This window comes from Balaenoptera ricei, chromosome 15 (assembly GCF_028023285.1).
Source record: "Balaenoptera ricei isolate mBalRic1 chromosome 15, mBalRic1.hap2, whole genome shotgun sequence".
Lineage (NCBI taxonomy): Eukaryota > Metazoa > Chordata > Mammalia > Artiodactyla > Balaenopteridae > Balaenoptera > Balaenoptera ricei.
Genome location: NC_082653.1, coordinates 89,286,362 through 89,310,728, shown reverse-complemented (window position 1 = coordinate 89,310,728; position 24,367 = coordinate 89,286,362). Strand labels below are relative to the sequence as shown.

Here is a 24,367-nt window from a genome sequence, read left to right as displayed (position 1 = left end):
GAGCCAGGTGCCTCATGGACATGGGATCATACAACGCGTGGCCTTTCGTGGCTGGCTTCGCTCACTGTGCTTAACGTGGTCAAGGTTCATCCACACGGTAGCAGGTGTCAGCTCCGCGTTCCTGTTTTAAGGCTGATGGTCATATATATGCCTCGTGTGTTGTGTATCCACCCACCCATCGTGGGCAGGTGGGGTGCTTCCACCTTTCAGCTGCTGTGAATATGCTGCTGCGAACGAGGGTGTCAAACCCAAGAGTCCTTGCTTCCCCTTCTTTCAGCCATACATCCAGATGGGGAGTTGCCAGATCACTTGCTAATCCTGTGTAATTTTTTCAGGAACCACCACACTGTTTCCACGGTGGCCGCACATTCCCGCCAGCGGGGCTCAAGGGTCCTGATTCCTCCACATCCTCCCAAACGTCTGTCAGTTTCTGCTTGTTTCTTATAAGAACCATCCTAACAGGTGAGCTGGTGGCCAGACCTTCACACCAGGCACAAGCAGCTGGGCCCTCCTCCGCCACACTCTGACGGCCACGGCGAGTTACAGGCCAGCTGGGGCTCCACTTTACCGGGAGAAGACTGGCCATGTGTGCAGACCTGGGGAAAAATGGGCTACTTTGGAAACAACTACACGGAACATGGTTTTTGGCTGTGGGATTTTGGCACACATGCCTTAGAGAACCTCCCTTCTAGTCGTAACTTGCTAAGATTTTAAATGACAAATGGGCGTCAAATCTCATCAAATGCTTTATCTGCAACTACTGAGATGATCACACCATTTTTCTCCTTTTTTAAAAATGTGGTTGGACTTCCCTGGTGGCGCAGTGGTTAAGAATCCGCCTGCCAATGCAGGGGACACAAGTTCAAGCCCTGGTCTGGGAAGATCCCACATGCCACGGAGCAACTAAGCCTGTGCGCCACAGCTACTGAGCCTGTGCTCTAGAGCCCACGAACCACAACTACTGAGCCCACGAGCCACAACTACTGAAGCCCGCACGCCTAGAGCCTGTGCTCCACGACAAGAGAAGCCACCGCAGTGAGAAGCCCATGCACCGCAACCAAGAGTAGCCCCCGCTCGCCACAACTAGAGAAAGCCCGCGCGCAGTAACAAAGACCCAACGCCGCCAAAAATAAATAAATTTATTTATTTTTTTAAAAAATGTGGTAAATCGGGCTTCCCTGGTGGCGCAGTGGTTGAGAATCTGCCTGCCAATGCAGGGGACACGGGTTCGAGCCCTGGTCTGGGAAGATCCCACATGCCACGGAGCAACTAGGCCCGTGAGCCACAACTACTGAGCCCGCGCGTCTGGAGCTTGTGCTCCGCAACGAGAGGCCGCGACAGTGAGAGGCCCGCGCACCGCAATGAAGAGTGGCCCCCACTTGCCACAACTTGAGAAAGCCCACGCACAGAAACGAAGACACAACACAGCCAAAAATAAATAAATAAATAAATAAATAATTTAAAAAAAAAAAAAATGTGGTAAATCACATTAATTTTTAATGTTAAAAAATTAACTTGCATTCCTGGAATAAACTCAATCTGGTCTCAATGTATTATCCTTTCTCAAGTGCCTATTTCCAGATTTAATTTGTTAAGATTTTGTTTAGTATTTTTGCATCTGTGTTGAAAAATGTTGATCTCTAATATTCCTTTCCATAATTTCCCGCTCACTTTTTGGGATCAAGGTTGTGACACCGGCTCCAAAAAATGAGTTGGGAGATGTTCTCTCTTCCTATTTTCAGATTGGAGTTACTTCCTTTTTTTTTTTTTTTTTTTTTTTTTAAATTTATTTATTTATTTATTTTTGGCTGTGTTGGGTCTTCGTTTCTGTGCGAGGGCTTTCTCTAGTTGTGGCAAGCGGGGGCCACTCTTCATTGCGGTGCGCAGGCCTCTCACCATCGCGGCCTCTTTTGTTGTGGAGCATAGGCTCCAGACGCGCAGGCTCAGTAGTTGTGGCACACGGGCCCAGTTGCTCCGCGGCATGTGGGATCCTCCCAGACCAAGGCTCGAACCCGTGTGCCCTGCATTGGCAGGCAGATTCTCAACCACTGCGCCACCAGGGAAGCCCTCCTTTTTTTAAAAAAAAAAAAAAAAAACTAAGTTGAATTTTATTAAAATTTAAAACTTCTGCTCTGCCAATTACTGTTAAGAAAATGAACAGCCACCGAGTGAGAGAAAATAGTAAAACATGTATCTGATAAGACATATCAAAATATATAAATCTTACAACTCAACAGTAAATACAATTAAAAATGGACAAAAGATCTGAACGTACATCTCACTAAATAAGATATAAAATGGAAAACAAGGATATGAAAAGATTCACAACATCATACGCCATAAGGAATTGCAAATAAAACGAGATGCCACTACAGACCCATTAGAATAGCTAACATTAAAAAAACCTGACAATACCAATTGCTGGCAAGGATGTGAAGCAACAGTCACTCTCATTCATTACTGTCGGGAATGCGAAATGGTACAGGCGCTTCAGAAGGCAATTTGGCGGTTGGAGTTATTTCCTTATTAAGTGTTCTGAAGTGTTCGCTGGTAAAGCCATCTGTGATTATAGCCTTTATTGTGGGAAGCCTTGAAATGATAAATTCAACTTCTTTAATAGGTAGTAGACTATTCTGAGTTTCTATTTCTTCTAGTGGAGGTTTTAGTAAATTATGTTTTCCTAGGATTTCCTCTATTCTATACTTTTTGGGCATGAAGTATTATTTAGTATCTTTTTAATGTTTAGAACCTTTCATGATAAACTTTTACCCTCCTTATGTTGGTATTTGTGCTTTTGAACTTTTTTTTTCCTTGTCAGTCCTGACAGGCGGGTTACTGATTTTATTAGCCCTTAAACAGAATAAACTCTTGGTTTTAATAATCTCTGTTGTATGTTCGTTTTACTGTTTCATTAATTTCTGTTCTAACCTCTATCACTCCCTTTCCTTTACTGTGTTCAGATTTGGCTGTATATTTTCCTGTTGGAGAAAAACAAATCAACATTTTTTTTTTTTTTTTTTTATCCTGAATGGGCCACTGGAAGCAATAACAAAGGTATTTGTGGAACTAAAGAAAAACATCTGACATCAATTTGACTCTTGTCCCTTTGAAGGCACCCTGTTCTCTCTCTGGCAGTCTCCTACAAACTCCTGTTTTTCTTTGATATTCCTAAGTTTCACAACATGTCAATACGTGTGCCTCACTGGTGCTGTGTAGTTCCTTCAATCTGAAGATCTTTCACTTTTAACTCTGGCAGATTTGTCTCGGTTGTCCCTTTGAATAGCTTCTCTGCCCCATTTTGATCATCCCTTTTTCTAGGACGTCTACTAACCAGAAATTGGCATTTCTGCTTCTATCATCAAACTTTTACGTAGCTTCTTTTACGTAGCTTCTTGTTCCTGTTTCATGTTGCTCAGATAAAGACTTTTCTCTCCTTGGTCCCCCTGTTCTACTGCCCCTGTTTATTCTATTCAGTCTGGAAGAATGTCTGGGGACAGGGGACAAGAGGTCAGATCCCCCCTAAGTACTCATGTAGCCACCAGCACAATCAGGACACTCAAGCACCATCACTATACAAGGCTCCTTCTGCCACCCGTGTAGTCGCACCCAGCCCATCCCTAACCCCTGGAGACCACTCATGTGTCCCCCATCTCTGTAATTGTTATCTCACGCATGTTATACACATGGAATCACACTATCGCTATCTTATTATGATTGTCTTCTTTTACTCAGCATAATCCCCTAGAGATGCATCCAAGGTCTTGCATGTAGCAATAGCTCCTTCCTCTCTGTTTCTGAGTAGAACCGAGTTAATTTCCATGTTTGAAGATTGTCTGTTACTGACTTTTAGTTTGATTCCATTTTTTGTCAGAGAACATGCTGTGACTTCACTTCTTTTACATTTGCTGAGGTCTGTCTTATGCATACGGTCTATCCTGGCACGTCCCTGGGCACCTGTGAACAATGGGCATCCTGCTCTGTTGGGTGGAGGGTCTGTAAACGTCCACTGATCCCTTTGGTTGATGGTGTTCTGTGTCCTTGTGGAATGTCTAGTAGTTCCAGCAGTTGTGGAGAGTGCGTGCTGAGGTCCTCACCTGTAACTGGGGGTTGGTCTCTCTCCTTTCAGCTCTGCCAGTGTTTGCTTCGTGTATCTTGAAGGTCTGTTGTTTGGGTCATAAACATTTGCGATTGCTATGTATCTTCCTGGTGGATTGATCCTTTTATTCTTATACAATGGACCTCTTTTTCTGTAGAAATTTCCCTTGCTCTGAAGGGAAATTAGCTATTAGTCATTGTGCTTTTTATAAATGAATGTCTACATGATATCTTTTTCCTTTTTCTTTCAACCTACCCACATCATTACGTTTGAAGTGAGTTTTAGCATACGGTAAATGACATATAGTTCGGTCGTGGTTTTTTATTCCCTCTGCAAATCTTTGTCTTCTAACTGGTGTGTATGGGCCCTTTACATTTGAACTATTGATAATTAGAGGTTAAGTTTGACATTTTATTATTTGTGTTTGTTTCCTCGTGCCATATTGTGGGATACTTGGAATATCCTTTAGAATTCCACTTTATAACGTATTGAGTATATCACTGTTTACTTTCTTTAGTGGCTGTTCTACACACTCCCGTGCACGTATGTAATTATCAGTTTACTGGTACCGATGTTTCACCAAATCTAGCGCAGCGTAGAAACCTCCCTTTACTGTCCTCACTTTTCAAATATAATTATTGTAAATATTTCCCCCGTGTGCACCGAGCTCAGCGGTATTATAATTTTTTTTAATATAAATTTATTTATTTATTTTTGGCTGCATTGGGTCTTTGTTGCTGCATGCGGGCTTTTCTCTAGTTGCAGCGAGCAGGGTCTACTCTTTGTTGTGGTGTGTGGGCTTCTCACTGCGGTGGCTTCTCTTGTTGCGGAGCACAGGTTCTAGGCGCTTGGGCTCAGTAGTTGTGGCACACGGGCTCTAGAGTGCAGGCTCAGTAGTTATGGTGCACAGGCTTAGTTGGTCCGCGGCATGTGGGGTCTTCCCAGACCAGAGATTGAACCCGTGTTCCCTGCATTGGCAGGCAGATTCTTAACCACTGCACCACCAGGGAAGTCCCAGTATTATAGTTTTTGCTTCAACCATCAGATATAAAAAATATGCCACTTCCTTCCCGCTGCTGTGATTTCAGATAAGAAATCTGTCATTCACACTGGCGTTCCTCTCTAGGAAACACATCATTTCTCTCTGGCTGTTTTTACATTTTTTTTCTGTTTTTAGTCCTCAGAGATTTAATTATGATGTTTCTTAGTATGGATTTTTAGAAGGCTTATCCTACATAGGGGTTCCTTAGCTTCTTGTATCTATGGGTTTATGTCTTTCACCAAATTTGGGAAGTTTTCAGCCATTATTTCTTCAAACACTTTTTCAGCCCACATTCTCCCTCCTGTTCTGGGACTCTGGTGATAAAAATGATTGTCCTGTGGATCTGAGGCTCCATGCACTTTTCTTTTTCAGTCTATTTCTGTCTGTTGCTTAGACTGAGCAGATTCTATTGCTCTACCTTTTGAGTTTCCTGATTCTTTCCTGTCATCTCCACTTTATTATCATGTCCATCCAGGGGTGAAGTGATCACTGTGTCCGGTGATGGACACAACGTTAATTTGGTTATTGTATTTTCCAGTTCTGTAATTTTCATTTGGTTTTTTAACAACTTCTACTTCTTTGCTGAGATTTTCTAATTTTTCATTTGTTTCAAAAGAATTCATAAATATTTTTAAAAGCATTTTTATGACTGCTTTAAAATCCTTGTCAGATAATTCCAAGATTTATCTTGGTGTTCACGTCAGTTCACTTTTCACGTTCAAATAATGGTTTTCCTTGGTTCTCGGTATGACCAGTGGTTTTTTACTGTATACTGGACATTTTGGTTATTGTGTTAGAAGAAACCTGATTTTATTTAAATCTTCTATTTCAGGGACTTCCCTGGTGGTCCAGTGGTTAAGACTTCACCTTCCAATGCAAGGGGTGCAGGTTCTATCCCTGGCCAGGGATCTAGGATCCCACATGCCTTGCGGCCAAAACACCAAAACATAAAAAAAAAAAAAAAAAAAAAAAAAGCAATATTGTAACAAATTCAATAAAAACTTTAAAAAATGGTCCACATCAAAAAAAAAATTAATCTTCTATTTCAGCAGAAAGTCGCCCCATTTAGGTTTAGTGTGTAAATTCCAGCCTACTTTTATGGCCTGTGGTTCCAATGATAGTTTTATTTTCCCGGCCCTTGCAATGCCCTTCCTGTCTGCTCCATTCTCCTGGTGCTGCCCTGGCCGTCACTCCATCCCTGTGGGTGCTGCCTGCAGTGTCAGAAGGCATGTGGCCAGGCTGCCTGCTGGTTCAACAAAGACCTCAAGGAATAGCGGAACAGAGAAGCTTATGACTCACAGGTCCTGGAGGAGGTACAGGCACAGTGCCCAGGAGGCAGGACCCGGGGCACACACCTGTGTTAGGTCCACAGGGCTGTGCTTTGGGGTTCCTGGGCTAAGGCTGGATAGGTCAGCTCAAACCAGAGGGAGCAGGGCTTTGGTGAGCTTCACAGGGGTTTAATCTACGGGGCCCACAGGAGAGAGGTTATCACAAGGGTGTTGGGGGGGTCACATCAGGAACTTCGGTTTACTGGTGACTCTGCGGGCTGTCACCTAGGGCACGCACTCGAGGGAGGGCTCCTGTCAGTTCAAGGCCCCGCAGGCAGAGGGCCACACAGAACAGATGCCAAGGCAGTGACCATGTACTCCGTGAGTGGCCTGTCGGCACGTCTGGCTTGCAGCCCCCTCTAGCGCCTGTTCCAGGAACCTGTAAGCAAGAAAGAGAAACCCAGGGACCCATCCCATGGCTGTTCCTCCAGTGCTGGAGTCCCCAGTCAGCCCGCCTCCTTTCCAGCTCAGAGCCTTTCCCCACTGTCTGCTGAACTAGCTGCAAGGCATTTAGTTGTACTTCGTGGGGAGTAGCCGGGAAAGTGAGTCTGCAGCACCTTCTGGGGCAGGAAGCCCACCACCCCCACTTAAGTGCTTACTCGCTCATCTCAGCCAGAGCACGGCCTTCGCAACGGCCTCACGTGGCGACTGCCTGGCTCCCTGCTGACCGGTTCTGCAACGGCCAAAGCAGTTTTCTGAAAACACAACCCTTACGTGAAACTCTCCCACCTTAAATCCCCCCTTGCATCCCCCACTGGGACCCAGTGGAGCCACCCAGAGGACCCTGCTCCCCCTGGGCCCCTGGGCTCTGGCCACAGGGCACTTTTCTTCATCTCCCGGAACAGTGTCAGGCCCCCTCCCCGTATTTGTTCCTGGGGCTGCCCAAACAAGTACCATAAACCTGGAGGCTTAAACAACACAAATTTATCTCCCCACTGTTCTGGAATCCAGAAGTCCAAGATCATGGTGTCAGAGGCTGCTTCCCCCGAGAGCCGCTGAGGGAGTGAGTCTGTTCCAGGCCGCTCTCCTGAGCTTGCAGATGGCCATCCATGTTCACATCGTTCTCCCTGTGTGCTTGTCTGTCTCCAGTTTCCCCTTTCTACAAGGACACAGTCATATGGATTAGGGCCCATCCTAATGACCCCTTCTTAACTTGATGAGTCTGAATGGCCCTATTGCTAAGTAAGGTCATGTTTTGAGGTCCTGGGGGGGTCAGGACTCCACTACGTGAACTTTGGGGGGCACAACTGAGCAGTCCCACTCCCACCATAGGCCTTTGCCCATGCTGTCCCCTCCCTCTGCAACGCTTTCACGCCCCCTTCACCTAGTTAACGCTTACTTACCCCCTATATTACGCTGGGGCTGTCACCTCCTCCAGGAAGCCTTCCAGTCTACGCCAAGTTCCTTGGCCTTCATCCCTCAGGACCACGGTAACTGCACGCTGATTAACATGTCACCCACTAGACTAAGACCCGAGCCAGAGAGACCAGGTGCCCTCTCCACGTCACCGTATCCGACGGAACTGGTCCGACCCGGGCATGCAGGAGAGGTGAAGGTCACAGTAGCCACCTGAGGACACGAAAGGGCACGACCACCACGCCTCACTGAACACAAGTCCGCAGCGGCCATCATATCGGGCTCCAGACCTGCCCAGGACCCCCGGCCTGGCCCGCGTCCCCTCAGCCTTCCGACTCCCCGCCCCGGCCCCGCCCCCCGGCCGTGTCCTGTCAGTGTTCCGAGCTGCCAATAAAGTTACTCTCGGAGCCGACCGGAAAACGCGCCGTAATCCGCGCCGCGACCGTCGTAAAAGCGCCGGTCTCCCCTGGTGACTAGCAACGCGGGGAAGATGGCGGCGCTGGTGCCGACCGAGGCCGCGGCGTCCCCGGACCCGGCGGGAGCCGCCGAGACGGCCGAGGCGGCGGAGCTAAGCCGCGTACTGAGCCGCCTGCTGCCCGGTCTGGAGGCCGACAGCAAGCTGGGCCGGCGGCGCGCGCTGGAGGCGCTGCAGCGCGCCCTGGAGGCGGCGCGGCCCGAGGCGCCCGACGGCGACCCCGCCGCCGCAGCCGCCGCTTTCCAGGGCCCGTGGGCGCGCCTGCTGCTGCCGCGCCTGCTGCGCTGCCTGGCCGACCCGGCCGAGCGCTGCCGCGCGCTGGCCGTGCACCTGCTGGACTTGGGCCTGCGGCGAGCCGCGCGGCCCCGTGACGCCCTCCCGCGCCTGCTGCCCGCTCTCGCCGCGCGCCTGGCCGGCCCCGAGCCCGCGCGCCGCCCGCCGCCCGAGGCCTGCGAGGAGCTGCGCCTGGCGCTCGTGCAGCTGCTCCACCTGGCCGTGCGCCTGAGCGGCGCTGCGCTCGCGCCCCACCTGGACGACGCGGTGCGCGTGCTGCGCTGCACGCTGCTTGACCCCTTCGCCGCCGTGCGCCGAGAGAGCTGCGAGTGCGCCGCGGGCCTGGCGCGCGCCACGCCAGGTGCCCGCCCTTGTCTCCTCCCACGTCGCCCCCTCCCCAAGCCCGCCCCGGTCCGCGCCCTGCTGCACCCGCAGCCCGGAGCGCAGTGCCTGCCCGCAGTGGATGCTCGCTGGTTGCCGAGTGAAGCATCTCCCCGTCTCAGCGCCGTCCCCTCTGTCCCCCACCCCGCAGTTCTGCGCGCGGGGTCTCTCCTCTGGCTCCCCGCACACTGGGCAGTAGTGGACCAGAGCTTGCCTTGATCTGAGGACCCGAGCGCTGAAAGAACTCGCCCGAAGTATCACTGAAATAGCGACCTTACAGAAGGGTCTCAAGCAGCGGCACAACTGCTCAACCAGAGGGTTCGCTTGGCTGTCACGAACCACCCCTGGTCGTGACTTCCTGTGAGGCCTTTAGGAAGTGGGGTGGCTTTGCCTGAGGCGGTACTGATCCAGCTTCCTGCGGTCGTGCTGGGTGTCTGGCTGCAGGCTCATCCAGAGGTGGGGACGCGCAGTGTCTCCCCACTCAGCGTACTCTGGAGTGCCTGTCACAGCCATCTGCAGCTTCAGGTTCTCCCCTTACAGCTCTGTGTTCAGCTGAGATGGGTCCAGCCCCAGCCTTTTCCCTTTGGTCCTCCCAAGCCTCTGGGTCGGAGAGGTGTTGTTTGGGTCACACGCCCAACTCTGCGCCTCTCCTGGTGCTGTGGGTACAAAGCTGCGTGTGGCCAGCCCAAGGGAGCCGGGCCAGGGTTGACACTCCCAGGCTCCCCTGGTGACTGATGGTTTCCCCGTCCCACAGACCACTTCCACATGCAGTCGGAGTCCTTGATCGTCCCCCTGATGCAGTCCATCTCCCACCAGCACTGGAAGGTGCGGGTGGCCGTCATCGAGGCCACGGGCACGGTGATCCAGTTTGGCAGCGGGAAGTCAGTGGACGACGTCCTTCCTCACTTTGCTCAGCGGCTCTTTGATGACGTCCCCCAGGTAACCAGAGTTTCTCCTCCAGGCAGTCCCTTTTCTCCACCAGAAGTGTGCCAGTGTGCTATTTGTCACTCACTCACTTTTGTCTTTTTTTAAAGACACTATATGTGACGTTAAATGTCCTTCCATCATTCGCGGTCACAGGTGTTCCTATTTCACGTCTTTGAGAAGCTGGGGGACAGCTGAGTTGTCTTAATATACTTGTTATTCTTAATTCTAAGGAATGGGGAAGAGGACTGCTTCCTTTTAGGAAGAAACTCTAAAGTGAGTATTTCCACGGTTTGCGGAAGCATCTGTAACATCCTCCTCCATCAAGGTGATTTAATTGAAAAGCCACAGAGGTTGGCGAACGAGGCCTGGGAGGAGGATGGAGCCAGGGTTGGTGTGTTGGGGTAATTCCTTCCATTGGCTTTGGGGCCTAAGGAGAGACAGACAGACAAGACAGGAGGCAGGTGGAGGTGAGAGAACCGGCTCTTTTGTTGGCAGAAGCCAGCTCAGAGGGCGTGTCGTGGATCTGAGGCCGTGGGGAGCAGAGTGAAGGCTGTGAGGGCAGGCTCTCTCCCAAAGGGTGGATGGGGTGAAGGGCTCTGGTCCCTTGGGGCGGGAGGAGCAGTGGTTGCCGGTGGGGGACTTGCAGGGTGGTTGGCACGTGGCCCCTGTGGCCCCGACAGCAGAAGTGCCAGCCTCCTCGTGTCCTGTCCATCCATACATTAAATATCATCTCATTCCTTCCCGCGGAAGTCCTCCACGTCCGAGGCTTGGGGCTGGTGTAAGGTACGCAGGGCCCCCAGCTGGAGCTGGCCTCCCGCTCCCGGCCTGGGTCTGGCCCCAGGCTGCTCGCAGCAACCCACCCTGCCTCCAACCACAGGTTCTTGATTTGTTTCTTTCTTCTTTTTTTTTTTTATTGGCATATAGTTGATTTACAACGTTGTGTTAATTTCTGTTGTGCAGCAAAGTGATTCAGTTAGACATATATGTATGTTGTCTTTTAGACTCTTTTCCATTATGGTTTATCATAGGATGTTGAATATAGTTCCTTGTGCTCTACAGTAGGACCTTGTTGTTTACCCATCCTATATGTACTAGTTTGCATCTGCTAATCCCAAACTCCCACTCCATCCCTCTCCCACCCTCCTCCCCCTTGGCAACCACAAGTGTGTTCTCTATGTCTATGAGTCTATTTCTGTTTCATAGATAGGCTTATTGTGTCATATTTTAGATTCCACATATAAGTGATATCATATGGTATTTGTCTTTCTCTGACTTACTTCACTTAGTATGACAATCTCTTGGTCCATCTATGTTGCTGCAAGTGGCATTATTTCATTCTTTTTTATGGCTCAGTAGTATTCCACTGTATATATATACCACATCTTCTTTATCCATTCATTTGTCCATGGACATTTAGGTTGTTTCCACGTCTTGGCTATAGTGAATAGTGCTGCTGTGAACATAGGGGTGCATGTATCTTTTCGAATTATGGCTTTCTCTGGATATATGCCCAGGAGTGGGATTGCTGGATCATATGTTAGCTATAGCTTTAGTTTTTTGAGGAGCCTCCATACTGTTCTCCATAGTGGCTGCACGAACTTACATTCCCACCAACAGTGTAGGAGGGTTCCCTTTTCTCCACACTCTCCAGCATTGGTTATTTGTAGACTTTTTAATGGCCATTCTGACCTGTGTGAGGTGATACCTCATTGTAGTTTTGATTTGCATTTCTCGAATAATTACCAATGTTGAGCATCTTTTCATGTGCCTGTTGACCATCTGTATGTCTTCTTTAGAGAAATGTCTGTTTAGGTCTTCTGCCCATTTTTCGATTGGGTTGTTCGGTTTTTTGTTGTTGAGTTGTATGAGCTTTTTGTATATTTTGGGAATTAATCTCTCGGTCACATCATTTGCAAATATTTTCTCCCAGTCCATAGGTCATCTTTTCGTTTTGTTTATGGTTTCCATGGCTGTACAAAAGATTGTGAGTTTGATTAGGTCCCATTTGTTTATTTTTGCTTTTATTTCTATTGCTTTGGAGACTGACCCTTGGTATGATTTATGTCAGAGAATGTTTTGCTTATGTTCTTTTCTAGGAGTTTTATGGTGTCATGTCTTATGTTTAAGTTTTTAAGCCATTTTGAGTTTATTTTTGTGTATGGTGAGAGGGTGTGTTCTAACTTCATTGATTTACATGCACCTGTCCAACTGTCCCAACACCACTTGCTGAAGAGACTGTCTTTTCCCCGTTGTGTATTCTTTTTTTTTTTTTTTTTTTTTTAAATGTGTTAATTACATTTTAATTAATTAATTTAGCTGCTTTGGGTCTTTTTTTTTTTTTTTTTTTTTTTAAGAAAGCTGCGTTTCATAACTACTTTATTTATTTATTTATTTATTTATTTATTTATTTATTTATTTTTGGCTGTGTTGGGTCTTCGGTTCGTGCGAGGGCTTTCTCCAGTTGCGGCAAGCGGGGGCCACTCTTCATCGCGGTGCGGGGACCGCTCTTCATCGCGGTGCGCGGGCCTTTCACTATCGCGGCCCCTCCCGTTGCGGGGCACAGGCTCCAGACGCGCAGGCTCAGCAGTTGTGGCTCACGGGCCCAGCCACTCCGCGGCATGTGGGATCTTCCCAGACCAGGGCTCGAACCCGTGTCCCCTGCATTAGCAGGCAGATTCTCAACCACTGCGCCACCAGGGAAGCCCTCGTTGTGTATTCTTGCCTCCTTTGTCAAAGATTAATTGTCCATAGTTGTGTGGGTTTATTTCTGGGCTCTCTAGTCCATTGATCCATATGTTTGTTTTTGTGCCAATACCATAATGTTTTTTTTTTTAATAAATTTATTTATTTTTGGCTGCGTTGGGTCTTCATTGCTGCACACTGGCTTTCTCTAGTTGCGGCGAGCGAGAGCTGCTGTTTGTTGCAGTGCACGGACTTCTCATTGCGGTGGCTTCTTGTGGCGCATGAGCTTAGTTGCTCTGCGGCATGTGGGATCTTCCCAGTCCAGGGCTCAAACCCGTGTCCCCTGCATTGGCAGGCAGATTCTTAACCACTGCACCACCAGGGAAGCCCCTACCATGCTCTTTTGATTACTGTAGCTTTATAGTATTGTCTGAAGTCTGGGAGGGTTATGCCTTCTGCTTTGTTCTTTTTCCTCAGGTTTGCCTTGGCAATTCTGGATCTTTTATGATTCCATGTAAATTTTAGGATTATTTGTTCTCGCTCTATGAAAAATGTCATGGGTAATTTGATAGGTATCACATTAAATCTGTAGATTTCTTTATTTATGTTTTATAGCTTTCAGCACGTAAGTCTTTTACCTCCTTGGTCAGGTTTATGCCTAAGTATTTTAATTTTTTGGTTGCAATTTTTAAAAGATTTTTTTGTTTTAATTTCCTTATGATGTTTCATTGTTAGTGTAAAGAAATGCAACCAATTTCTGTATGTTAATCTTGTATCCTACTTTGCTGAATTTGTTCATCAGTTCTAGTAGTTTTTGTGTGGAGTCTTTATGGTTTTCTAAATATAGTATCATGTCATCTGCATATAGTGAGAATTTTACCTCTTCTCTTCCAACTTGGATACCTTTTATTCTTTTTTCTTATCTGATTGCTATGGCTAGGACTTCCAATATATGTTGAATAGAAGTGGTGAGAGTGGGCATCCCTTTCTTGTTCCAGATTTTAGGAAGAAGACTTTCAGCTTTTCACCATTGAGTATTGTGTTGGCTGTGGTTTTGTCACAAATAGCCTTTATTATGTTGAGATGTGTTACTTCTGTACCCACTTTGGTAAGAGTTTTTGTCATGAATGGATGTTGAATTTTATCAAATGCTTTTTCTGCATCTATTGAGATGATCATGTGGTTTTTGTCTTTTGTTGATGTGGTGTTTCACATTGATTGATTTGCGTATGTTGAACCATCCTTGTGACCCTGGGATGAGTCCAACTTGGCCATGGTGTATGATCTTTTTTATGTGTTCTCGGATTGGGTTTGCTAATATTTGGTTGAGAATTTTTGCATCTATATTCATCGAAGATATTGGCCTATAAGTTTCTTTTTTGGTGGTGTCTTTGTCTGTTTTTGGTATCAGGGTGATGGTGGCTTCATAGAATGTCTTTGGGAGTGTTCCCTCCTTTTCAGTCTTTTGGAAGAGTTTGAGGAGGATAGGTGTACGTTCTTTGTATGCTTGGTAGAATTCCTCGGTGAAGCCATCCAGTCCTGGATTTTTGTTTGCAGGGAATTTTTGTTTTGTTTTTGTTTGTTTGTTTTTTGCCACACCATGCAGCTTGTGGGATCTTAGTTCCCCAAAAAGGGACTGAACCTGGGCCCTGGCAGTGAAAGCGCCAAGTCCTAACCACTGGACCGCCAGGGAATTCCCTGCAGGGAGCTTTTTTATTACAGATTCTACTTAACTTCTAGTAATCGGTCTGTTTAAGTTTTCTATTTCTTGTTGTTTCAATTTTGGTGAGCTGTATGTTTCTAGAAACTTGTCCATTTCTTCTAGGTTGTCAAATTTGTTGACATATAATTGTTCATAGTATTCTCTTATGGTCTTTTGTATTTCTGCAGTATCGGTTGTTATTTTTCCTTTTTCATTTCTCATTTTATTTATTTGGGACCTCTCTCTTTTCTTCTTGGTGAGCCTAGCCAGAGGTTTGATGATTTCCTTTTATATTATGCTTGTGTTCTCTTCTTTTTGGGTTTTGTGAATCTGTTGTATGTTTTTGATTTGTGGTTACCCTGTTTTTCAAGTATGTTAACCCATAATTATATCTGCTTGCTTTAGACTGATAGTCATTATGGGCTCAAACACATTCTGAAAGAAAAAAAAAATCTACATTTTCTTACTCTTCTCCCCCACATTTTATGGTTTTGATGTCCTCTTTTACACCTTCATGTTTATCCTATTGTCATTCATTGTGGTTATTGTTGCTGTCACAAAAATTTTTTTCATTTTTTTTAACCTGTATACTGGTTTATTTAAGTGGTTTACTTTCCAATTGTGATTTTTCTCTTTCCTATAGCTTCTTGCTTCTTTTCTATTTAGAGAAGACTGTTCCATATTTCTTTTAGGATAGGTTTAGTATTGCTGTATTCTTCTAGTTTCTGCTTGTCTGAGAAATTCTTTTTCTCTCCTTCTATTCTAAATGGTAATCTTGCTGGGTAGAGTATCCTAGGTTGCAGATTTTTCCCTTTCAGGACTTTGAATATATCTTGCCACTCCTTTCTGGCCTGCAACATTTCTGTAGAGAAATCAGCTGATCATCTTATGGGGGCTTCCTTATAATTAACTTGTTATTTTGATTTGTTTCATTTTTTAAAACAGCTTTATCAAGACATAATTTACATACCGTACAGTTCCCTCACTTAAAGTGTTCAGTGTTTTTGATATATTACATCATTAATTTTAAAAATTTTCGTAAAATGTTTATAACAAAATTTGCCCTTTTAGCCATTTTTAAGTGCACAATTCAGTGGCATTAAGTACATTCACAGTGTTGTGCAACCATCACCACCATCCAAAACTTTTTTTATCATCACGAACAGAAACTCTGTGACCACTAAGCAATTACTTCCCGTCCCCCCCGCCCCCCTGATGACCTCTAATCTTTCTGTCTCTCTGGATTTGACAATTCTAGCTGTTTCATGTAAGTGGAATCAGGATGGGGTCTGTTGTGACTGGCCTCTCTCATTCAGCATCATGTTGGTGAGGTCCATCCGTCTGTGGCAGGTGTCAGTGCTTTGCTCCTTTTAAGGCTGAATAACATCCACCGTGCGGACAGACCACGTTGTGTCCCTCCATTCATCCGTCCACGGACTCTTGGGTTGTTTCCGCCTTTTAGCTGTTGTGACTAGAGGTGCTGAGGACGGTGGTGTGCAGGGACCCGTTGAGTCCTGCTTCACTTCTTTCGGGTGAACGCTCAGTGGAGTTGCTGTGTCCGTCCTACGGTAACACACGTGCAGCTTGTTGAAGCCACCAAAGCGTTTTCCACGCGGCTGCGCCGCCTTGCACTCCTGCCAGCAATGTACAAGGGACCCAGTCCCTCCGCATCCGTGAGTCGGTCCTGCCTGTGGTTTTCACTTGCATTTTCCTGGGGATTAGTGACTGGTGATGTTGAGCACCTTTCTCTGTGCTCGTCACGGTTACTTTATACAGTGAAACGTTGAACGTGCACGAGTCAGGACAGTTGTGCGTGTGTGTGTGCGGACAGCCGGAATGGCTCCGGGTGCCTGTTCTGTTTCACAGGAAGACCAGAGGCTCTGATCACTTACCCAGGAGGTGATGAGAGGCCTGTCCCTCCCTACTTTCTCAGCAGGGGACCCAGAGGGATGGCCTTGCTTCTCCCTCGGGAGCCTGGTCCCTTGAGGTCTGCAGGATATGTCCAAGGAGGTGGGAAGGGGTGGTGTCCCGGTGCAGCAGGGCTGTCACAGCTTCCTCCAGGCCCAGAAAGGCCCCGCCCCCCTGAGTGCACCATCCAGGTGAGAGCACCCAGCTCAGGTTAAGTCACTGCCCATAAACAGGCACATGCCCTCGGTTGCCCCGGGGTCGCCCTGACCGTCGGGAGCTCCCTCTGCACATTGCTCATCTCTGATTGTAGATGTTTCATCTAGAAGACGGAATTCTGTGTGCTTTGTGTAGTTGGGATAAAACACTGACCCTGTTGTTGAGGCTCCAAGGATGTGACCGTGTAGGCGTTTGCCCGGGAGCCTGGCTGGGAACAGCCCCACCTGCCCTGCTGCTGGCGCCCCGCAGGCTCAGGCCCTTGGGCACTTGTGCGCGCCTGCCCTGGGCCAGAACCCTGGTGGAAAGGGAGAGGGAGCAGGTCTGGTTGGCCCCCAGCCCCTCACTGGTGCTCAGGAATGACGGAGGGGGCCACGGGGAGGGGGCAGACGGAAGGGGAGGGGAGGGGCGGATGAAAGCATGAACCTCACCTCCCAGGTGAGTTCCAGTGACGTAGAGGAGAACCTGAAGCCGAGGCCAGGGGGCTGTTCCTCGCCCAGTGCTGGCTACTTCGGGGGCCCGCGGGGTGTGATGTAACCCGAGCCCCCGTGGGTGGGATCCTGCCCGACTGAACTGGAACGGGCATCAGAATCCTTGGGTCCAATCAGAACATGATAAAAACGGAGGCCTGTTGCTGCTCCCTGGGTCACACGCGACACGAAGCTCACCTCTTCCCTGCGGTGGCTGAGGTGGGTAGAGGCATGCACGCCACCTTCTCGGACGTAGGCGGCCAGTGCCCAGCCCAGCCGGGAGGTTCCCACACAGGAGGCCGCAAACACGCCACAGGGCTGAGGCGGGGCTGCGGGACCTGCTGCGGCCAGTGGAGGGTCCGGCCTGAGCCCGGAGGACAGGGGTCGCAGCAGCGAGACCTAGGGTCCCAGCGTCTCGTTCCAGGCCCGAGACGTGGATGGCAGAGCTGCCAGAGCACCTGAGCCGGCTCTGGGGCCCCTCTGTGACCGCACGGTGGGCCCGGGGCTCCGCGGTGCGCACGCACGTGAAGGCCGCTCACCGCCTTCTGCCTGCAGGTGCGCCAGGCGGTGACGCGTGTGGCCGGGGCCTGGCTGCTGAGCCTGCGGGACCGCTGCTCGTTCTTCCACAAGCTCCTCCCTCTCCTGCTGAGCAGCCTCGACGACGAGATCCCCGAGATCGCGTGAGTGGCGACGTGGCGGACGCGCCGAGGTCCCGCCCCAGACCCGCCGTGCCGCGTGCCTCCCTCCCGCTCTGCCTCACCAGGCGCTGGCTTTTCCTAAGGTGTTGCTTACAGCGGTGGTTGTTTCCTTTGGTCCGGAGTCTCGCAGAGCCACCGTGTCCCCGCATCCTGCGTGCTGGGAGGCCATGGGGCTTTGACAGTACAGTTTTGCACCTTTAGCGCTTTGCTTGGGTTAGTGATGGAGGCACAGCAGACTCGCTGGTGAGTTCCCTCGGGCAGAGATCCGGCCGCCCCCCGGAGGGCGCCCCCCGACCTGGGTCTGTGTTGTGCGGCAGGTGCGGGGCGGCCGGCCTCTGGGAGCAGGTTGGGCTGCGCTGGCAGATGGAGAACGAGGAGGAGCTCAAGGACAAGCTGGACTTCGCTGGCCCGCCCCCCGCACACCACCCCTCGCCAGGTGAGCGCGGCCAGCCCAGGCCAGCGGTGGGGCAGGGCGAGTCCCTCGCGGTCCTGGGCAGGCCTCCCTGGGTACGTGCGGGCACAGCCAGCCGAGGAGCGCGAGGCTGATGGGGAGATGTTGGACATGGGTGGTGCTTTGTCATCTCACAAAGCTTTTCTGTGAGCTTCGCCTGAAGAAGCAAACACACAGGTAGCCGGTGAGATGCAGTCCTTGTGTTTTGGGTGACGCTACCCCCAGAACAGAGGCTCCCGTTGCTGGACCTCCCGTCCTGCCCCTCGTCGTGGTTCTCTGCCAGACTGTGAGCGCCCGCGGGTGCCTGTGTGTGCACGGGCACACCGTGATTTCCCTTAGCTCTTGAGTCAGATCCGGGCTGCGTTTCCAAGGAAGCCCCCTGCCCGCCAGGCTGCGGCCCTCCTCCTTGCCCCTCAACCCCACACGTGTCTAGTTTCTTCTGCTCTGGAAACGCTTTCTGTCTGGGAACGAAGTCCCTTCCACTGAACTTGATCGGACGCCTGTATCGCTGCAGTCTGTCTGCAGGTGTCTTCTTACAGTGGAGCGATGGTGGAGTGCCGCTGGCAGGGACAGAACCTGGTAAACATGCACCAGGTCAGACGGGCAGCACCATGGGAGGGACCGGGCCCGGGGCCCGCAGGCCCCTCCAGCCCTGGTCAGGTGAAGTCAGGCTCGGACGGCCGCCCTGGAGGGGACGCCGTGCACGAAGGGCAGCATGAAGACAGCTGCTCACACCTCGTGTGTACCCGCTGCTGTTCACTGTGAGACCCAGAAGGCGGCTCCTCCCCCACACCTGGGAGGCCTGTGCTTTTTGTTTTTTTGGTCCACATGTTTATTCATGCAGCTTCGCCTCCCACGCCGCACAACTGCTATAAGGGGAAATCACGCATGTTTTGGAAAAGGTACAAAAATTAGTTGCCAGCAGGGTTTTTTCTGATTTAGTAAAGTTTGAGAATGCACCATCTTTTAAATTATCACGTCTGCCGTATCAAGTACAGGAAAGGAGGCTTCAGAGCCATCTTCAGAGTGAGGCCTGCATCTCTGGAAATGCCTCTCAGGCCGTGTGCCCGCCTGTCAGTGGACCACTCCCCAGACGGTCCTAACCTGTCCCCTCATCCCACAAACTTTCCACAAGGGACATGTCATCAGGAAGAAAAGGGCATTTATTGTTTTGTTTTTTGTTTTTTACAAAATTATAACAAGCTCACTTAAACAGCCAACAGAATCTGAAACATTTAGAACTAATTCTCTCATATACCATAAAAAGAGAAAAGTAACAGGAACAAAACTTCAAAGTGAGGCCTCATGGTACAAGCTGTTCTTTTTACTAAAACACGCTTTAAACTTTGACATGTCACTGTCTCATTTCTATCTCTAGAGTTGTTTTTGAGTCTTTAAGGTCAGAATCTTGTAATCAAAATCCTCAAAGGCTTTTTTATAGAAATTGAGAAACTTATCCTGAAATTCACAAGGAAACGTAAAGGACCTAGCACAGCCAAAACTTTGAAGATGAAGACCCAGGTTGAAAGATGAGTACTTATGGTTTCAAGACATAAAAACACAGTAATCAAGATGGTGAGGTTATGAACATAAAAACAGACCGACATGGACTTCCCTGGTGGTGCAGTGGTTAAGAATCTGCCTGCCAGTGCAGGGGACACGGGTTCGATCCCTGGTCCAGGAAGATCCCACATGCCGCGGAGCAGCTAAGCCCGCGAGCCACAGCTACTGAGCCCATGTGCCACAACTACTGAATCCCACACGCTTAGAGCCCGTGCTGCACAACAAGAGAAGCCACTGCAATGAGAAGTCCATGCACCGCAACGAAGAGTAGCCCCCACTGGCCACAACTAGAGAAAGCCTGCACGCAGCAACGAAGACCCAATACAGCCAAAAATAAATTAAAAACGTAAAAAATCAGACCGACAGACCAGTGGAACAGAGCAGAGTCCAGAAACAGACACAGGCCTGTGGACTCTGAATTTTGGCAAGTTGCAAAGACAATTCAGGGGAGAAAAGACGTCTCAGCAACGGTGCTGGAATCACTGGATGTGCAAAAAAAAGTGGGCTTGGATCCAACCCTCCTGATAAACGAAAATTAACCCCAAATGCCACATGGATCTAAGGGTACGACCTAAATACACTCCACAAAAGAATGACTGATAAATTGCTTTTCATCAAAATGAAAACTTCTGCTCTTTGAAAGACATTAAGAGAATGAAACGACAAGGCACAGACTGAGATGTTTGCAAATTGTTTACGTAAGGACTTGTGTCCAGAACACAGAGAGAACTCTCAAACTCAATATCAAGAACACAATCCAGTTTTTTTAGTGGCAAAAAAAATTTGAAAAGATACTTCACTGAAGACACACAGATGTCAAACACGCCCATGAGACAGTGCTCCAGGTCATTGCTCATGAGGAGAATGCGCATTGAAGCCACAAGGAGATGCCCCCTCCCTGCCTGGAAGCTTGACCTAAGACTGCCCACGCCAGGTGTGGTGCAGACGTGGAGGAGCTTCAGGTCTCGTGCATGGCTGGGGAGGGAAGACAGCAGTGCAGCAGCGTTGGAAAACCGCTCGGCCATTTCTTAAACAGTTAAGTGCCCGCCTTCCATGTGCTTAGCCGTGGCGCTCCTGGGCGCCCACCCGAGAGAAGTCTCGTCGGCGACAGCCCACGGCAGAACAGCCCAGATGTCCGTCGGCAGGTGGACAGACTGTGGTCTGTCCGTGTGCCGGAACAGCGCTCAGCAGTGAGCAGGGGCCGGCGCCCCCACCACTTGATGGGCCTCAGAGCGGAGGAAGCCAGGCAGGGAGGGGCGTGTGCTGCGCAGCTGCACTCACAGAAGATCTAGACATTGCGGCTCCGCACAGCGACTCCGCACAGCGGCTCCGCACAGCGACGGGAGCCACCGGGGCTGCCTGGGGGGAGGGCAGGGCGGGGCGCATCGCCAGGAGCACAGGGACCTTCTGGGCGATAGGTGTGTGTCATCTTGATGGCTGCGATGGTTCACAGTTGTATCCATTTGTCAAAACTTACAGGGTTGTGCCCTTCGAGCATGTAGTTTATTGTGTGTCACACCTCAGGATCGCTGTAAAAACTTAAAGTAAATTATGACACTTTGTGGCTTCATTTCTGTCTTCAGGGTTGGTCTGAGTTTTTTAAGATCTCAAAATAAAACCCGTAGGTGTGCCTTAAATGAGGAACGTGTAGTAAGCGACTTTCCATACGAGTCATTGAGATCGTGTTTGTGCATTCCGCGGGTTCCCATCCATCTTTATGACCCACAGGGAGCCGCCCGGGGCTGGGCTGCCGGGAGCTGGTCTTCCGAAACCTCTCCAAGATCCTTCCTGCCATCTGTCACGACATCACCGACTGGGTGGTGGGGACCAGGGTGAAGTCGGCGCAGCTGCTGGCGGTACTGCTGCTGCACGCGGAAGCCCACATCACGCAGCACCTGGAGCCCGTCCTGCGCACCCTGCTCCGCGCCTGCGCCGACGAGGAGACGGCCGTGGTCCGCAGTGTGAGTGGCATTCCGCCGTCCTTCGGGGCCTCGTGCACCCTTCTTCGTTCTGCAGTCTGTGAGCTTGGACAGATAGCAGCAGGCATGCCGTCGCCCCCGTGTGCAGGTGTAGGTGTTTCTGCGGCCCCCGGGCTCTCCCCGGCCGTCTGCATCCAGCCTGCGTGCCCATACAAAATGGCGTTTAAAGGTGCTCTCTGAGCACGTGCAGGTGAGCGGCCCTGTGTCTGAAGGTAAACACAGCCTCCACCCGCAGGCCACTGCAGCGGTCACTCCGCGGACAGACGTGCAGAGCCGCCCCCCTGAGTCCAGCTCAGGCAGCCGGGCCCCAGAGAGGACGCGCTGACAGCCCTCCCCCCGCCAAATGGCACGAACTCCTTCCCCGGGCAGTTCTGAGCTCATGAGGGGACTCACCGATTTTCGTGGGCGTTTGAGCACATGTTAGGAAGAGACGGGCCTGCAGGGCTGTTTCTGGCAGGTGAAAGTGGGCATGGCAGACGCAGAGCAGCGAGGGGCTGGGAGGGGCGGCGGCCTCAGGCCTCCTCCATCTGCCCTCAGTGCACGAGATCCGCAGAGCTGATCGGGACCTTCGTCAGCCCGGAGGTGTTTCTGAAGTTGATCTTGTCGACACTGAGGAAGTCTCCCTCCCCCTCCGGCCTCCTGGTCCTTGCCTCCCTCATCCGGGGCTGCCCGAGGGAGGCCCTCCGGCCGCATGTGAAGGTCATTGCCGTGGAGCTGGCCCACGCTCACATCTGCCAAGGGTCTGAAAAGGTAAGCGTGCGCGGGAGAGGGTGGGGCTGGGGGGATCGTAGAGTCCACCCATCTCCACGGTGACTCGGTCCCCTGTGGGACCGTCCACACGTAGCAGTTGTCAGTCCCACAGGCCTCGCGGGGACATCTGACCAACGTGGTCGCTGGGGTGCGGCCCTGAGGTTCTCCTGTTTGGACACACGTGCTTTCTGGCCCGTCCTTCTCCGTCCACCATGGTGGCCGTTTAAAGTAAAATGAAACAAAGTGCAAAGGCAGGTCCTCAGTCACGCTGGCCGCGTTTCGAGCGCCCAGTAGCCCTGTGTGGCCAGTGGCTGCAGCACTGGACGGTGCAGGATAGAACACGTCCATCGTCGAGGACAGTTCTGTTCTAAGGGTGGCACTGCTGTGGGTGGTCTCGGATGGAGACCCCCCTACCCCCCCACCCAGAGAACCTGGGAGTCCACACGCCCCGTCTGTTGGTCCATGTTGGATGCGGTGTCTCCACGGTGAGCTTATTCTTACCGCCGTCACTTGGCTTCTAACGGGGCTTCCAACAGGCAAGCTGATTTGCAACTGTTATTGGGAGCTGTGCTTGGTGGTTACAGATTTGTTTTGTCTTAAATTGAGCAGTAAATCCATTACATCTGAAGCTGAAACAATGTAGGTAGTTAGGCTTAGTCATTTGGAATAATTTACAATTGTTTGCTATTGAAGGATAAATAATGACCTTGTTTTCGCATGGCTGTGATGGGCTTAAACCCTGAGTCTTTGCATTGGACAGTGACCCTCCCATCTCTCTGTAGAGCAACGAGCGTTTGCCTCGCCAGGCGTCTGACCCATGCACTGCAGGCCCCCTGGGCCATGGGAAGCTGGCCCCGCACACCTGACACTTGACAGTGGCTGCCACGGCCACAGAGCTGGACCACAGGGGTGCCCAGCTCCCGCTCAGCCGCCGGGAGATGCACTTCGACACCTGCATCTGGCCTTGACTCTGACATACGTTCACAGTCGTGTGGGAACCATCTTAATAAGCCTGTAAGGCAGCTTCGGAAACACAGATGGGGGGGATGGAGCAGAGGTCTGGGAGGGGAGACGTGTGTGGGCTTTTTCACCTCCTGGTGTTTTCAGCCGTATTTCAACTTTTCCCAAAACCCATTTTTAAGATAAACTATGATAATCTAAAAATGCAGAAAAAAGTTCCACATTTTTACTCAACTGGTTCCAACGAGGATTTTCATTCCAGAAGCATTTCTGTTCTAGAAGGTGCAGCTTGAAAGTTTGTGTAGGTGTTTCAGTGCACGTGTTGCAAGCTGTGCAGCAAAGGAAACGTCTTTTCACACCTGAGTGTTGTTACAGGAAACCACGGTCCCTCGATCCGTCTAGTTCAGAGCGCATGCTTGGTTCCTGTGCCTCCAGTCCTTCCAGGAAAGATTTACTCCGTCCTGCAAACAGAGGGGCCCCTCCTGACCGTTCATCCACACACGTGTCTCTAGACACGTGCCAGCCTTTGGCCAAGGGGCCGCCGGCGTGAACCCCAGGCGTGCGAGCCACTCCCGTCCCCGCACGCCGGCGGCCAGCAGGCGCGGCCTCCCTACGGGGCGGGGTCATGCTAGCCTTTCCTGCAGTCGTTCTCCAGGGGCTGTGAGGACAGGCCGCAGATGCTTCAAGACCAAACTAAATGTAAAGGCCCCGGGTTGGGCCAGCAGGGCCCCAGAGACGTTCTGCTCATCTGCCTGGGCCTGGGCTCAGCTGACAGGACCTGAGCCTCTGCTTTGAAATCTGGTTGTTTATCGACAGGGTACTGAGATGCAGAAACGGTTGATAAAACAGAAGTAACTCGTTTCCTCCTGTTTACTCAGGAATCGGGTATGGGGTCTGGGATGGGAGTGCCTGGCGCTTTCTCCGGTGAAGTTGTGGCATCTCCCTCTGTGTCAGTTCCCTCTGTGTCTTGTTTTCTTTTTCCGTGTGTGTGTGTGTGTGTGTGTGTGTGTGTGTGTGTGTGTGTAGGTAGGTAGGTAGATGTTGAAAATCCTCTGGTTAAATATCGTGTAATCCGTGACCATTAAGGCCCCGTTTCCTCAGAGGTGGTGCCGT

General features: G+C 50.4%; 1 protein-coding gene and 1 long non-coding RNA gene across 2 annotated transcripts in view; one reads left to right on the top strand and one right to left on the bottom strand.

Annotated features, from left to right (window-relative positions):
• Positions 1-5,809: 5,809 nt before the first annotated feature.
• On the bottom strand, positions 5,810-8,145 carry LOC132349099 (uncharacterized). The gene is made up of 4 exons (XR_009497620.1): positions 7,810-8,145; positions 7,361-7,565; positions 7,066-7,139; positions 5,810-6,845 (listed from the first exon to the last, which is right to left on the bottom strand). It is a non-coding gene; the product is annotated as an uncharacterized LOC132349099 (long non-coding RNA).
• Positions 8,146-8,282: 137 nt separating this feature from the next.
• DNAAF5 (dynein axonemal assembly factor 5) overlaps positions 8,283-24,367 on the top strand; it is a 34,918-nt gene continuing 18,833 nt past the window's right edge. The window contains exons 1-6 of the mRNA XM_059897144.1: positions 8,283-8,931; positions 9,706-9,890; positions 17,409-17,533; positions 17,869-17,987; positions 21,294-21,526; positions 22,082-22,294. Coding sequence (XP_059753127.1) covers positions 8,313-8,931; positions 9,706-9,890; positions 17,409-17,533; positions 17,869-17,987; positions 21,294-21,526; positions 22,082-22,294 — 1,494 coding nt within the window. The 5' untranslated portion in view covers positions 8,283-8,312. The remainder of the gene's footprint in view (positions 8,932-9,705; positions 9,891-17,408; positions 17,534-17,868; positions 17,988-21,293; positions 21,527-22,081; positions 22,295-24,367) is intronic.